Raw genomic sequence first — 17,590 nt, forward strand, 5'->3', positions numbered from 1 at the left:
GGAGATTCCTGCGGACTGAATGCTAACCAATGTTATGCCAATCTATAAAAAGGCTGTGAGGAAAGATGCAGGAAACTGCAGTTAGTCTAACCTCAGTTCCTGGAAAAATTATTGAGATCATTATACTGGGTGATACTGAAAAGTATGTAAAGAATACCGCAAACATCAGGCACAGTCAGTGCAAGTCCACAGAGAGACAGTCTTGTTCAAACAGTTTGATGTGCCTCTACGATATGGTCACCCACCTAGTGGATGAAGGGGAGGTAGTAAATGTAGTTTTTCCTGGATTTTATTATGGCCTTTTACACTGTCCCTCACAGCTTCCTTCCAGGCGAGTTGTCCAGCTATGGGATGAAAAGTTTCATGGTGTACTGGGTGAAGAAGCAGCTGAAGGGCTGAGCTTGAAGGGTTGTAGTGGATGGGGCTGCATCTGGCTGGTGCCTGGTGACCAGTGGTGTGCCCCAGGTCCAATTCTAGGACCAGGTCTGTTCAACATATTCATCAATGATCTGAATGCAGGAGTTGAATGCACCATTAGCAGGTTTACTGATTATACCAAACTGGGAGGTACTGTTGACTCTCTTGAGGAACAGAAGACAGTGCAGAGGGATCTAGATAGATTGGGACTTTTGACAATGACTAATGGGTGGAAATTTGACACATCAAAATGCCGAATTCTGCACTAGGACAGAGTGGAGCCAGGCACTAGTACAGCCTGGGAGAGGAGTGGCAGGAGATCTGCCCCACAGAGAGGGATCTGGGGGTGCTGGCTGGCAGCAGCTCAGTGTGAGTCAGCTGTGTGCCCAGGCAGCCAGGAGGGTGAACTCGGTCCTGGGGTGCATCAAACCCAGCACAAGCAGCTGGTCAGTAGAGATGGTTATCACACTGTACTCAGCTGTGGTGTGGCCTCACCTCAAGAACTGGGTGCAGCTCTGGGCCTCACAATTTAGATTGATGTGAAGATTCTTGAATGTGTCCAGAGGAGGACAAAAAAGCTGGAAGGAATGTCCTGTAAGGAGCAGCTAAAGACTTTGGGCTTGTCTGATTTGGAGAAAAGGAGGCTAAGGGATGACCTCATTGCTCTCTGAGGAGGGGAGATGGAGAGGGAGGTGCTGACCTCTTCTCCTTGTGATGCAGTGACAGGACATTTGAATGGTTCAAAGCTCCATCAGGGGACAATTAGACTGGGTATTCTTTACCAAGAGGGTGGTCAAACCCTGCAATGGGCTTCCTAGAGAGGTGATCAATGCATTAAGCATGTCAGTGTCTAAGAAACATTTGGCCAAAGCTCTTAACAACAATGCTTTAAGTTTTGGCCAGCCCTGAACTGGTCAGGCAGTCTGACGATAAGAAAACTGTCGGTCCCTTTCAACTGAATTACTCTATCCTATTCTATTGATTACAGCAAAACAAATCCAAACACATCAGATTTTTAGTCTATCAGCATACATCACAAATAGAAAGAAGATGCTGTTTATTTTGAAAATAAATCTTCTATTCTTAATTCTGGAGAAAAATCTGCTTTTAACAAAATGTATGCTCTGAAAGAGCTTAAGTAATAATTTTCCCTTTAGGGTAAAGGTTCAGCTTTGGATGAAAATGAACATGAATTTCTGTCATCTAATGGCATCTAATGGTTTATTTGAAATAAATTTGGTTGGGTCAGTCTTTTTTTCCAGTTTCTATCATCCCATGCAATTAAAAAATCATCAACATCTGTGTGGGTAGTCCCCTAAAGACATCACCTAACTGAACAAATACAAGCTATTGCTAAAAGAACTGATTCACCTTTGAGGCCTGTTGGCAGGTATATTGTTATTACCACAGATGTTAACCATAATAAAAAAACCCCTCATCTTTGATGTCTATTTTATAGCTGCCACATCCTAATAGTTTTATTATATGTCACAGTTTTATCCCATCTGAAAGAAAATAGGTTGAAAGAAGTATCCTGAGGATATGACCAACTAAGCACTTACCATGGCATTAGCATATTTTAGTAAGTTTTATTACCATGAATGTATTATGGCAACTGACCACATGCATATCCCTACTTGCAGCAATACAAAATTTAAGGGATTCATGTTAAATATGAATGGTCTCTGCTAAAACAATTTACTCTGAACCTCAAGGACCAATGAAAGAAGGTCAGTGTGAAAGGCAGGAGTGATAACTAAGAGGTAGGAACCAGTGACTCATTTAAATTTGCTAACATAATTTTAAATACTTGTTTGGACCTACCCTCAAAAACAGAAAAAGCACAAATTTTTAATTTAAATATGAACTTAAATTACTAACTCAAAATATTGAAATATTTATTTCATGTAGTAATTTTGCCCAAATTATAAAATGTATGTTGAACTATTTAGAAGGAATAAATGTGCGTGGCACATTGTATAACACTCGCCTGCTACATTTTGCTTTCAAACCTAAGAAAAACCATACCTGTGCTTATGCAAAATCATCTTCAGAAAAAGCGACAAGCAAAAAAGTTCAGATTTTTAAATTAATTTTCTCTATGGTTGGGATAACAGATAGACTTGAGTTATAGCCACTAAAAATTCTATTTTAAATTTTCGTTAGGATGATTTGGTGTCAGACTTATCTATAGTAAAAGATCCATGCTTTCACTGGGTGTGACATAGGTTTATAAAAGTTTGCTGCTCCATAGGAACAGTATGCCCAGTTCCTGCAGGATTTAAGCTAGCGATGTTTTTTACAAGAAAAATGTTAGAACTAATGAATAATTTGAATTTGCACTAATGTACAGGCCTGGCTGGGATGGACTGAATTTTCTTCATAGTTGTATAAGTGGTTCTGTCTTTTGGATCTGTGACTAGAACAGTATTGATAACATACATGTGTTTTGGATACTGCTGAGCAGTTGCTAGCACACCCTCCAGGTTTTCATTTTTCCCACTCTGACCCCCTAGTGAGTAGGCTGGAGGTGGGTATGGATATGGCTGGGACAGCTTACTCAAACTGACCAAAGGGATGTTCCCTACCATATGAAATTCATTGCTCAGGCTGTAAAGTCACTTATAGTATCACTGTTGTTGCAATAAAAAAAAAGGCTGAAAGAGTTGGGGCCATTCAGCCCAGAAAAGGCTCCAGGGAGAACATTTTGCAGCCCTGCAATATATAAAGGGGCCTTACAAGAAAGACAGATATTTTCACCAAGGCCTGTAGTGACAGGATAGGGGTGATAGTTTTAAAATAAGAGAGGGTAGATTTAGATCTGCTGCAAGGAAGAATTTTTACAGTGAGGGTTGTGAGGCACTGGAACAGGTTGCTCAGAGAAGTTGTGGATGTCCCACACCTGGAAATGCTGAAGGCTCTGATCAGCCTGGTCTAGTAGAAGGTGTCCCTGCCTATGGCAGGGGAGTTGGACTAGATGATCCTTAAAGGTTCCTTCCATCCTAAACGATTCTATGATTCTTTGACATCGTACTTAGCACTAAAAGTCTGGGGAACGGACAAGGAAGGAAGGGAAGTTTGTGGTTAAGGAGTTTATCTTCCCAAGTGACTATTAGCTGTGCTGCTTTCCAGGAAGCAGCTAACATCTGTCTGCTGATGAGAAGGAGTGAATAAATTCTGTATTCCGCTTTGCTTGCATGCGCAGCTTTGCTTCACTTGTTAAAGTGTCCTCATCACAACCCACGAGTTTTCCTGCTCTGGCTCTTCTGATTCTCTCCCCCGCCCCATTGTGGGGGCAGTCAGTGAGTCACTGGCTGGGGTCAACCCACCACAAACAGCAAAGTATGCTGTTAAGTAACTGGATGACAGAATTGGCAACAGAGATAGAGATACGAAAAGCAAAACAAAACTCATTAGTACTACTACTACCACCCAAAAGATATACCTATCTTTAGGCGTTAGCTCATAACGTTTTCTGGCAAAGTATCAACCCACTTACGCAGAACCTGGGACACATGCACCCTTAATCAATGTGTTGGTTCCCTGTGCAATGAATTACGAAACAGGTACTGCCTTGAAAAAGAACTTGTGTTAGGGTACAGCCTCTCAATATAAAAAACATTCAACTTGACTCTTGTTCCCCATAACACCCTTAGTATTTTTTTAGATAAAGTATGAGGATCTCCTTTTTCTTCCCCAATTCCTCCCTCACAAGGGTGAGACAGAGTGGGTACTTTAAGACAGCTGTTGGATTTTTGTCCACTTCACAAATACCAGCTAAGGACAGATAGGAAAGTCTGATTAATTTTCCTTTCTGTCTTCCTTGGGTGGGATACTGGTTAGAGAAAATCGTTCTTAACTCTAGTCCCTGACAGGAAATGGTAAATAAAGATGCTGAAACGGGCCCCTTACATTCTGATGTGCAATCTGGTTTGCATCTTCTTTTACCAATGTTAGGGCAATGGTATATTATTTGTGGGCATGGGACAAGCTTTTAACCCATGACTGAAAAAAAAAATAAACACTCTGACATGCACAGGTAGACAAAAAATGGATCTTTTCTATTAGATATGGTCCTCAAGCGATAAGAAAAAAGATTAGTATAGGTGATGAAGTGTGATAATATGAAAGGCTGCAAGACAGTTGCTTAAGAAACAAGAGCAACAAAGGGATAAACTACTGCAGGCATCACCAGAGCTGGAATGACATTGTACTGTGTACTACGTTTCCATAGCAACTAGCCATAGGAAGATGAATGTCTCATATTCACTGTGCTCTGCAGTACACGTCCATAAATCAAACTTGCATAAAAGAGCATAAGATTTCTTCCATGGGGTGGCTCTAAAAAACAGGTTATTTTCTCATTACTAGATAATTACATGAAAGAAATATGAGACAATTAGGTCATTTTTCGTATGGAAAGTACCAATACATACAAAAATACTAATATACCTCTACTGTGTGATACTATCAATCTAAAGGCACAGTAGCATAAAAAGCAGATCATGAGTGCCTCCTTTTCTTCCTTAAGATCTGAGTTATGCTTGCTAGCTTTAAAAACTGTATGAGACTTTTCTGTCCACTTTTGGTTTTTAAGACATTTTTCATCGTTTATAGATTCATCCACATACACGTGGTTGGTTTTCTGCTTACTTCTGTCACTACTTCCATTATCATGCTCTGAGGCTTTAGCATAAAAATAAACTATTTTTCTGAGCAAATGTTACAGCTAGGACAAATATTTTTTCAGCATCTGTAACTAATAATATTGTGTAATTCAAATATGTCATTCATATTCATAACAAAAAAGGAGAACAGTTTTTTAAAATAGTTTTTTAAGAATCTGAATCCCATTTTAAAAGACAACATGTTCACTTACAGACGGCCATTTATCACAAATTATTATTGCAAAGGACTTGACACACTTCATATACATGCAGCTACATGAAGATCAGCAGCACTAGTATAAAGCAATTCTTCTGTGTGCTACCCATTACAGAGAACCTCACCATGAAAGAACATATCATCACACCATTTACCTTAGCAGGCACTTCTGCTACTCCTGTGTCAAGAATGTTGAGTTTTTATGGTACAATGGCATTCTAATTAGATGCACACCAGGTGCATAATAAACCCTTGATCATTTTGTTCAATATGACTGCAATATTAGATCAGAAACAATAAATATTACTCTACTGTTAAGGCAAGATTACAGTCAATTAATACAATCAAACAAACTGAAAACTTGCCCACATTCTCCGAACTTTAGCAATAGCTGTGTGCAGTACAATACTGACATTTGTAAGGAAACAACCCCTGAGGAGAAAGAACATCTACATTAAATATTATTTTATCAGTATGAGATTATATTAGATATGGTTCTCAAGAGATTTCAGTAATTTCAGCACAGCCACTGCTAATAACCGGCCACAAACTCTGTAGTGAGTTTGCAAGGACTGAGGCTTATCAGGCTTTGTCTGAATTTGTTTGACCTGCCCTGGAGATTTTACGTGCTTTAACTGTTCTTTCAAGTACCAGGTGGCTATTTGTTCCCCTTAACTTTATACAGGATAAACACAGCTTTACACAGACAGTAGTAACAGGAATTTCTTTTGTGTAAAATGATATATTTATGTAGAGAAATACAGGCCTGGCATGACAGCAGATGTAAAGACATGGCATGGAGTAGAAAAGGCATGGGATGTTAAGATACAGGGCACAGGCTAACACTGAAGGACCAAGACTAAAAACTCACTTATGATCAGTTAAAGATATAAAGACACAGGAGCTGGACAAAAGTATTTTTATAGGTGACAGAGCAAGGAACAAATACCTGAAATATGTGCCATATCCAGTTATTAGGATGCAATGTGGGCTTGCAGACCTAAGAAGAAAGAAGGTGTAAACTGGGTGGGCAAACATATTTAAATGACCCAAACTAGATGCTAGAGAGAGAAGAAAGCATTAATATTACACTCCTTCTGGTGAAGAAGTTGGGATAACGGTAATTCACTCCACCATGCCTGTCCTGAACCTATCAGCCTCAGGACTGAGAGGGACAGAGGAAGATTGAGAGTAACTACACAGAAAGGGGTACATTATTAGGAGATGCATAACATAATTAGCTGCATTGAGACATTTTGCTGCATAGTGTTTTTTTCTTTCTTTTTTTTTCAATTATTAAATCTGTACTAAAAATAATTCTCTTATTAAATTAATAATATTTTAGTATATAGTAAAGATAAATATTGGCTTTTAAGTATCAGGTGGGTCTCCTTTGTAGCCATATAAAGATTTTGAGCATAACAGCTGTTTACAGGTAGGTTAAAAGAAAAATCTAGAATAATCCATTATTCCTTCTTGCTATATTATCTTGCTAATTTTAAAGTTATTTTTATATTAATAATGCATATATATGAATGATAAATAAAAGAATTCCATTTTCAAGCCTCAAGTTCTTTAAAATTAGTTCAACATGTATGGATGCCCTTTATTAGGAGCATTTTGCATACCTAAAAATCAAGTCTACTTTCTCTGAAAACTAAATGACTCTGGTGGGGCCCTTCATTCTTCATTCCTTCCTTGTGTTCTGCACAGCTTGAATACACTTGTTTTCAATTTTACATCTCAAAATATGTTGAGAATTACACTCCATAGCAGAAAATTCCCTGCTCCGTGTGGTAAGCAGAGAAGAGAAGTACTATGAATGTGCCTTGAACTTTCTTCCTACTTCCCTTCCGTTCCTGCCTTTGTGACACTAGACACAGACTTTGCTTATTCTGCAACATTTTACTTAAAGTATAAGAAAATAATGCATGCAATAATGCATTCCAAATTAAAGGAACCAGTAGCTGACAAGGTTTGAAGACAGCATTTCCACCAAAGAGAAAATTTTATAAATAAACATAGAAATCCCTTTTCATTTAACAATATCAGAGACCTCTGAAATATACAAATTAAGCTTTTCCACCCTTGTCTCAATATTTACATATCTTTTACTTTAGACTTGGAATGCTTTTTTCAGTGGAATTCCCCAGTCTTCATCACTGACTGTACTATGGGGAACATCACAGTGCTCACAGTATACAAAACTGCACTTCTTCCAGATGAAATTAAACCGAAGGACATGCTCCCGGCATGCACACAAAGGACTCCAACTTCTAGGGATCATTCAGTCTGTTGGCCAGACTAGAATTAGACCAAGTAACCCCCTCAAAACAAATATTGGGTCCCCATCATAAACTTCTTGCTCTACAGACCTGATCCCTGTGTGCTGTATTGATTGTTAATACACACATAATTTTAGAACTCACATTTAATTAGTCTTCACATTTAAAAATTCTAAAGATCTTATATGTATTGTACATTATTTTACCTAACATAAAAAATATTTTAAAATTAAGTTCAGTCCCAAAATTTAATTTTGATCTCTGTGGTAAAAACAGGGAAGAACAAGAAACGCATATACAAATATGAAAAATAAATATGCTTTGTTTCTTACAGAAATCTATCGTAATACAGATTCTGTGTCACAAATACACGAAGCTTCTGACAAATATCTATGTCCAAAATATTTCTTATGGCTTTCTTTTCATACAGTCTTAATCCAATTGTACAGATCAACTTAGGACAAAACTCTTAGCTCTGTTTCCCTAAAAAAGCTCAACATCCATACTTCTGAGCCAATCTCACCTTGCAAGAAATCTCAGCACTACTACCTTGTAATATGCACTACCGTTTAACTAAATTTTTTCAAGACAGCTCTTGAATATGGATTTCCTGATTAGAGGAGGAAAATGTGAAAGCAAATAGTTTTAATCTTCTTAAGAAACAGTACAGGCAAAAAATTAGTTTCTGTACCTGTTAATATGTATTATTTAGTTATTATTTTTATAAATCCTATTTACAGAATTTATATTAATTATTACATTATTTACACATTAATTTGTGTATAATCTTTATTAATAAAGGCACTGAAACTGTAATGGTGCTGAAGCTTTTATCTTCAGCTGCATGATAAAATCTAATAATTTCAATTAACTGAAACAACAAAAAGACTGCTATCCAGGAATATGGATCAATTTGTTAATCTTACCTGATGGCTTCAAACACGATTTTTTCAGATAACTTAGGAGAAACAGAATTGAAAGCTCTCTTGAAGTCTTCAAAAGTCAAAAATCCTCTCTCTCTTAGATCAAGATTAGGCAAGAGAAAAATAATATAAATTATGGTATTTTTAAAAACTACTTAATACAATGTTTGCATGTAAGCCAATCAATTCCCTGTTCTGAAATGATGATACACTCTAAGTTACTGCTTTTGCAAAATGTTTTAGAAAGGGTACAATAGAAAGATGAACAGTCTAAAAAAAGATTTTATACTGACTATTCCTTTTTGCCACTGTGAACACTGTTCAAAAGTAATGCACCTACAACATCTACGACTCTCTCATTTTTCATTTTAAAAGTAGGTATTTTGAAAAACTGAACAAACAAATTGAAAATTTCAAATTTGCAAAGCTTTGAAAATATACACTATAAGATATGCAAAATTACTTTTAAAATCTACCCTTTTCATTGACAACTTAGGCACTTTGAACATGGTGTTTCAAATTTTTTTTTCATGAATGTTACAATCCACTTATTCAAATTATTATATCAGAGGAGTACCAGCTGATCAATCACTTATGTTATGAATTCACTTCCAGATTCATCTGGAAAATAAAGCATCTCAAACAGGGCTACTGTAGATTGTGTGCAGCAGACAGCAAGACAAACAAAAGCACAGTGCTTGAAACAGTTAAGCCCTTTGAAATAACTCACTAAAAATAACACTTCAAAAGCTACTTTTAGTTCATGGCAAAAAGCTGAATGCATGCTTATCAGATCATCCCAACATCTGATCTGCCATATGTTTCACTTTCCCTCTTTTCAAGGACCATAGACCTGTCTGAGATGAGGAAGAAAAAGGCAGAGGATCTGAAAGTCCATCAGCCCAGAAGTTCCTGACAAAGTTTTCCTTTTTTCAGTTTGGTAATCGGACATCCTCTGCTGTTTAACATGAATGAGAAACAATCTCCACACCTATTTCCCAAAAAGAATGAGAAAAAAACCCCCTTTTTGCTTTGGTTTCCTTTCCTTGGTCTGTCATGAGAAGTAAAAAAGATCTATAGCCACAACCAAGGAAATTGGTAAAAGCTGTGGCATAAATAAGTGGAGAAATATGAGTCATGGAGACATGATGAGAGGCAGTAACAGCAAATAGGTGGGGTGAATGGCCAGAGATTTCCTTTAACAGCTGGAAGAGCTCCTACTACTGCAGACAGAGCTACAGTCTAGAACTCCGCAGTCCACTGACCCTGACTTTATTTATAATAACATCATCACTGTCTTTATTAGTCTAGTATGGCTTTATTTGACTTTGCTGCATCCAGGATACCTCATCTTTTTATTTCCTTCAGGTGTTCTGTTTTGCTTAATTGTTTCAGAATTTAATATTCCAAATATTAAGAAAAAATCCTTACGTTGCGTATCAAGAGCTGTAAATATTTACTTGTTCCCTTACTGTTTAACTGTGCAACCTTCTTTGCACTCATGAGTTTTAAAAACTTTTCAAATAATGGACCTAGAAAAATGTAAAATATAAATAAATCTCCCTGGAAAAAAAAAGCCAGTTTCATTTTTCTCCTTAAAAATATGTATGACTAAGGTCTACTAATTATGAATAGTTCTAATTATATAAATAAAAAGAAAACTGAAATATTAATCTTCAAAGTTAGAGCATAATCATGAAAACATTTCAATATGGTTTAATTTTTCTCACAGATTTTCTATACTTGGGCATAATGCTTCTGTTTACCTCTATTTTTTTTCTTGTTACCTGCCATCTTACGTTTCTTTACACTGGAGAGAAACCTGGACTTTTCTAAGCCAATAGCATTTGCATGCCATGGATAAAGATCCATACTGCATAAACAATCTATCAGGCATCATTCCCAGAAGCAAAGTCTGAAATAATGTATAACCTCAGCTGTAGATTCCTGTGAAAGTCACAATAAAATTGAGTGTAAAACTGAATTGGTTATTCCTTCTGTATGCTATACGAAAGTCTTTACTTGTACATTTATTGTACCTCTCTAATAAAGAGAAAATGGAAGAAATTAAAATGTAAATCTTGTTTGTCAGTTCTTAATTGACCATTTTTTCTAAAATCAAAGTAAAACATAAAAATTAAGAAACAAAAATCTGACCCCCAAAAGTTGAGGCCTCTTCATAAAACATGCAAAATTCCTGATACAAAAATTCTGCAGATGCATGTTTTTTTGGAAAAGGGATCCCACTTCAGCTCAATATTTAAACACAGATGAATACTCTTTTTCCATAATTTCTGATATATGACTTATTTTCATTTTAAACAAATTAGTTTTCTGGAGAAGGCAAGATGACTGTATCTTACAGGAATCTTTCCTCCATCTAATAAAATAACAAATGCTCTGCACTTCTTTTTCTTTTGATTCATTCATACCCTCTTCTTTCTGCAGTGGTTCAAAAGCACAACTCCTTCAGCTCCACCTGCTGTCTCAATTAAAATCTGTGTACAAGTGTACAGATTTCCAGTGCCTATTTGCTTATTCTTCTTGGAAAATCATATATTAAGAACTATTACCCTCTCAGTTTCCAGGATTACACAGTCTTGCTGCTTTCAACTGCTAGGTTCTGTGCATGCACCATTTCTGTAATAACAGAGGTTGCCCAAACATGCTGAACTTGCCTGCATGAGCAGCTTTCCATTCAATTGGATAACTATGGAAGTGAAATGATAAAAAGCAGTATAAGCTTTCCATCCATTTATTCCTTCTCTTTCAGAGTAACATAAGAGCCCAGAAAATTATAGTACACAATTTTCCTTTTATAGAACGACTCCTATAATAGAGTCCCACCTGTTCATTGATCTTGAGAGCTGCCGACTCATGCGCTACTAGAACAGGCTGTAAAGCTATGTCAACACACAAAAAGGACATCTTAAAAATCATAAAAGCCATTAGGCATTAACAAATCCATCATCTATCTTTGTATCTTAGTTCACTATTTTTGGTTCAGATATTCATGTGGTTTTTCTCTTGGAAAAAAAAACCAAACCAAACAATCTTTATATTGTATCTCTTGCCAAAATTAAAGATTTACAAGTAAGGGTGTGGCTTAACAAGCATGTGTTCTAGCATCAACACTAGAATAAACAGAATCAGCTTCCATAATGCCTTCCAAATATATTGATACAAATACCTGTGGAGCCATGTAGCAAAAGGGAAGAGGGAATTTATCGATAAAAGCAACCTCAGCTTTTTGCAACTTCATTTTTTGTAAGAATAATTTATCCAATAAGACTTGCCACATGACCCCACAAACAGAAGTTTGGGTGTAGTTGGTAAGGTCAAGGACAACAAAACCCAAGCAGAACTATATAAATGAGAAGCTTATTTATTGAATTATGGTGTAAGACTCCAGTATTTTCCCAAGTTAATAGTGTATCATTACCACAAAATTCATAGAAATTTTCATCGCTTACCAACTTGAACACTAAAAATTACTAAATACTTCTCTCTGTCATTAATCAGTATAATGTTGCTATTAAGAAATACCACTTTGAGTGGCAAGAATAAGTTCAAGCTAAATATAACACAGAAGCACTAAAAGTATTACAAAACGAAATGAAATCTCTTTAATAGCCATGATCAGCTCATTTACAGAATCAAAGCATCATTTAGGTTGGAAAAGACTCCTAAGATCATTTAGTCCAACCGTTAACCCAGCACTGCCATGTTCACCACTAAACCATGGCCCTAAGTACCACATCTACCTGTACGTTAAATACCTCCAGGATCATCATCACCTCCCTAGGCAGCCCGTGCCAATGCTTGATAGACCTTCCGGTGAAGGAATTTTTCCTAATATCCCATCTAAACCTCCTCTGGTGCAACTTGAGGCCATTTCCTCTTGGACTCTTGCTTGTTGTTGGGAGAAGAGACTGACTCTCACCTGGCTACAACCTCCTTTCAGGTGGTTGTAGAGAGTGATAAGGTCTTTCCTGAGCTTCCTCTTCTCCAGGCTAAACAACCCCAGTTCCCTCAGATGTTCCTCATATGACTGACTCTCCAGACCCTTCACCAGCTTCGTGATTTGTACATACTATACAACAGTAGCATCTTCGGTATTTAAGTAAGAAAATATTTTATTCTAATTGAAATAAACCCACCTTTTTTATCCAAAAATAGATGTATATATGTAGTCCTAACAGAGTCCTAATCAATATCCAAATCTCAAAATCAGTATGTTTAAACAAATATGCTTAACTTTATACAAATTTGAGTTCTTTATACACAAAGGAACTGTAATATTCAAATCTAACTTCTGGAGCATCAGCACCCACATCTGTTATTTCCTCTAAACAGTGAAAGAAATTTCTGTTCTAATATTCCAATTGGAAACCATATTTACTGAAGACTAGCTGGATCAAAATTAATTTGGTAAATCTGCCTAAAACAAAAACTTCAATAAAAAGAGAATAAAAAAAATGAGGAGGAAATGCAAAAAATATTTGCATCATTTATGCTTCTACAGTTTTTCTGAAGCCCGTCTTATTTTATGTACAATATATTTCCTTTAGTGTCTTTCAACAGGTTCTTACCTCACAACTTTATCAGACAGGAACACTGGAGTGACACATGTTGATTAGCAGATTTCCAAGAGTCACTAATGTTAGTGTATTACCAAGATTCATTAGCAATACAAAAGCAATAAGCTAAATTACATGATGAAAGCAATTAAAAAAAAGATTTTTCAGAACTGATTTAGGAGGTGACCAAGAGATCCCTGCAAAACATCTTGGAACAATATAAGGAACAGAGTGGGAGTATATAGCAAAGTAAAGCCGAGGGGTCCACTTTGAGCTATATTTATATAGTTTTTTGACATGACTGAGTGCTTATGAGTCTAAATTCTTACATTTGTGTTATCAGAGTACAAGACTGCACATAACTGCAGCACTGAGACAACCACCTGAGAGGAGACACACAGAAGCAGATTCCAGAGCAACCTAAGCTTACTCCATTCTGGAGAAGGGACAAGCGAAACACGGTGCAAGAAGTTAAGCTAAGGCTTTATGTTCCACCTGGCCTGCAGCACTTTCCCCATGACCATGTCAGGTATATAAACAGACCAGGGAGTCCTGTTTAGAAAGCTTTGATAAGATGTGCCAGGAGAGCAGCTGGAAGAAGCCTTGAGCTCAGACTGCCCTCCTCTACTCTGGATGCCAGGGTGTCCTGCTGTTGGCATCTTGTTCAGCAGCAGCTGTCGACCTACTGTTGCTTTCCTGTGAAGGTACAGCATTGGGTCAAGGAAAATGCTGGACGTTAGGGGCCTGGCCTCCCAGGAACAGTGCAGAGAATGCTTTTGGTTAGATCTAAATTTAACAGTACCAGGAAGGAAACTTCAGCTTGGGAAATGACATTTTCATGACTACAATTCCTGCAGTCCCCTTTTCATTTGAAACATTAAATGCTAGCAGCTAGTTAGCTGAACGGTTGCTGAAATGTAAGGGCATTTTAGATCACTTCAAACAATTTCAGGGAAAAGAGGATCACTGAACCAAACTGTCAAAGAAAGAAAAAATAAGTCACATAGACTTGATTCCTACAACGCTGCTAGTTCCCAGAAAAGACAGTATTTATATGCAAATATACATACAGTATCAGTTCAACAATGAGGTTAATCTCTGTTTTCATTTTTTCCAGTTATTTGCCTCAGAAGGCTTAATTTTAAACATTAACATACAGTAAAGTTCAAAATTTCTATGAATAACCACACTAAAATAATATTTTTAAAATAATATAGCATTGTTATAACAAATTATTTTGAAAAATCAAGTGGACTAGGAACGTGATTCAAATTCTCAGGGTTCACCCTTTCCAAGGAAGTGTTCCTTCATGACATCTAGTGGGTGAAGTTAGTATTACTTCTAATTTACAGAATAAATGCAAACACGACCAAAAAAAAAAAGCAGCAACAATTTACTAAAAATTCAGTTGCTTGATTGCAGTTGATGATGCTGAGCAATTGCCATTTCTACTGAAAAATCTGTTAGTACGTAGTGCAGTTGAAGAAACAGTTTCACCTTAAGAAGTAATGTGTGCACACTATTCCCTACATCTTGCAAAAGCAATTGAAAGGACTCTCCTTGCCAGGGCTGCTCTTAGTAGTTTCCAAAAAAATACAAAGGCTGTTCCTATAGCCTAGGATTTTGAGAATTTTCAATGAATATACACAATAACATGCTCAAGAACGGGATCCTAACAATCAACTCTTAGAATTGCAACACCTGCATTTGGTTCTTCTCTGGTGCACAGAGAAAGCGTGTTTCTCAGAACGAGATTAAAAACCACACACATGTTGAAATGAACATACACAGGACCTCGTCATCAGCAAAAGCAAAACACGTGGCTGTGCCACAAAGCTTACCTAATGCACACTAGCAAAAGCCACCAAAAAAAGTATCTGTCTTCCCAGGGACCTTGTAGGGGTCTTCACAATGAGCAGTAATTGGCTAAGGGGCAACAGTTGCTGGAACTAGGCTCACTTAAGGAGCTAGCAAAACCAGTAGATGACAGAATCAGCCCTAGAACAAAGGTTTCTTAATTAATTTTTGTGCAGCTGCACAGACAAAATGGTCTAACAGGTGGTCACGGTACTGCCTAAAGCCACGGCAGGTGTGACTTGGCACCTTTTCAAGAAGAAATAACTAAACCTGCACTGCCTGTCTTCCCAGGAGTCCTCTACTTCTACTCTCTTTCCAAGGACATGCCATCAGTGACTCATGCACAGAACCTGCTCTTGTTTAAATGCCTTAAGCATGTTTTGAGTACTCCTGCTGGAAGAAACATCCAGGGAATTTGACAGAACACTTAATTTTTAAATGGTAAAAATAGCTAGGAGAAGATAAATAAGGAAGAAGCTGAGCATTTTCAGATTCGTAATTCAGCAGTTAGGACTCATGTTAGAAGCCTTAAGCATTTTTAGATCTGGCCATAGTTCATTGAGAAAATGTTTACCCACAGCTGAAATGTATCAGAAATTACCACTTTCATAGTTTACTAAAATATTTTTGTGGGTTTTACTCTAAATTATCATAGACACAATTTTGTTTACGACCTTGTCAAGACAATTTTTGTAAAATAGGTACTTAATGAAAAAAATAATAATAATTAGTCCAAAGTGGTCCTTGGGAAGAAGATTGCACAAGCTGGAGAAGAAATATGATTCATCACTTCTATACTTTATATATACACTTTATAGTAGATTGGTCTCATTTATTGAAATGCCATGAGAAGGACTCACAGACACACTGTGTTTATTCTGAAATCTTTTGTGTTCTTCACACTCTTTTTTAATTCACTTGTACTTACTCGAGTAAAAATATGACTTCCAAAACTACATCAAGCTATACAATTTATTCTGTATTTTCCTGTGAGTGTGGGAACACAGTATTTCTCTTCATCTTTCTTAAGATTTTTGTGAATCTGTAGATCTACATTTGAGAAGTCATGGCTAAAAATGTCTAATTATTACTTGAAACTAAAACCAGATATATTTTTGATAATACATGTTTATTATTGGGACATGCAGCAGTTTCACATTTACTGAAACCACTGAAATAAAGAAATTGAACTTACCACTAATAAAAACCAGTAACAAGCTCAGTAAGTCATGTACTTCATATGTCTTGTACACATATGAAATACAATACATCCTTCTGCTCATCACAGTCTTCAGCAGAAAAGGCAGGAGTTTGATTTTTTTTTTTAATAAATACCTGCAGATTAGAAAATTACTTTCAGGATCTGTAGGTATTTCTGTTTACCACACCTTCAGCAATTCACTCCAATTAGTGTAGACCAGTCACTACACAGTGTTCTCAATAATGAGACATCTATAAGCCGGATCCTCAGAACATAAATGAAAAAGTATATGCCTTTAAGAGTTTCTAGCAAAAAAAACATTACTAGACCAACTGTAGAGTCTTCTCTGCTTAAATAGCCTTTGCTATCTTCACTGCATGCTTCAAAAACCTACAGAAAGAAAGTGATATGCGTCAAAAACCAATAAACCTAACCTAGGATTTTTTACTTTGCTTAACTGTTACAGGAAAAACAAAATAAGCACTTGTGGAATAAACTCTATTCATCTACTCTCTTCCAGTAAAATTAAAAATGGGCCGAGTCCATTCAGTTCCGGATTTTTAGGTTAAATTTTTTCATACTTCTACATTTTATGTGCTTATGATGAAAAAACTTTTTGCAAACTTAGAATACACAGTACAAACTTCTAGAAAACAAATGACATTAAATTTGCTTCTACAAGACTGTAAATATTTTCCTGCAAAACACCAGGTAGCTTTAATTTTCAGTTAAGTCAGTACATTGGCAGGAACTATGAGGATAGAGTGCAATGCCAGCGTAGTCAGAAACCATCAAATTTTCTGAAGTACTTCTAGAAAAGAAGTGTTTCCAGAGCCTATACTTAGAGAAGGAAACTATGCACATAACATACAAAACCATCTAACCTTTCTAAGAGCTTTTCCCACAGAAGACCTTCAGCAAGAGTTGATAACACAGTATCTTAGTGAACGGTATATCCACAGAGCATTTCAGGAAAAAGCATTATACACAACTCTGTGGACAAGCACTAAGAAAATTACACAAACCAGCTAAATTTTCAGTAATGCTTTTCCAATTTTACTGCCTGCCAATTTTATTGCGTGCTGGCACTTACAGAATTTGTTAACTGCAGCCATAAGCTTACAATAAATTTAGAGTAGCGAGAACCGAGCGCTCAGTTCACTGCAGAAGCCAAACTGTGCTTTGATGCGGGCCGCGCTCCTCCTTTGATTACTTTTACACCTTCCTTCCTCCCACTCCTTCCCGAAGTCCTCACGCAGTTATCTCATTAGCGGGGCACTGCAGGCACAGCAATTAACACCGCGCCGAACGAGCTATTACGCAAATACCGCACCTGCCCATGATAAATATTAAGGTCAAACAAAGGCCCGTTAGAAAAACTCCGCTCACTGAGCGCCTCCTTGGCGGCCGCGGCCCCCGGAGCCCGCCGCACGCCCCCCGGGG

The 17,590-nt window shown here is 37.0% G+C and overlaps 1 protein-coding gene across 1 annotated transcript in view; it reads right to left on the bottom strand.

Annotated features, from left to right (window-relative positions):
- Positions 1 to 17,590, bottom strand: part of EFCAB11 (EF-hand calcium binding domain 11) — a 61,460-nt gene that overhangs the window by 43,443 nt on the left and 427 nt on the right. The window contains 4 exon segments of the mRNA XM_017728929.1: positions 8,513 to 8,603; positions 9,941 to 9,967; positions 9,970 to 10,057; positions 16,349 to 16,537. Of these exon segments, the coding sequence (XP_017584418.1) occupies positions 8,513 to 8,603; positions 9,941 to 9,967; positions 9,970 to 10,057; positions 16,349 to 16,537 (395 nt within the window).

Source organism: Corvus brachyrhynchos, unplaced genomic scaffold (genome assembly GCF_000691975.1).
Source record: "Corvus brachyrhynchos isolate BGI_N302 unplaced genomic scaffold, ASM69197v1 scaffold1, whole genome shotgun sequence".
NCBI classification, from domain to species: Eukaryota; Metazoa; Chordata; class Aves; order Passeriformes; family Corvidae; genus Corvus; species Corvus brachyrhynchos.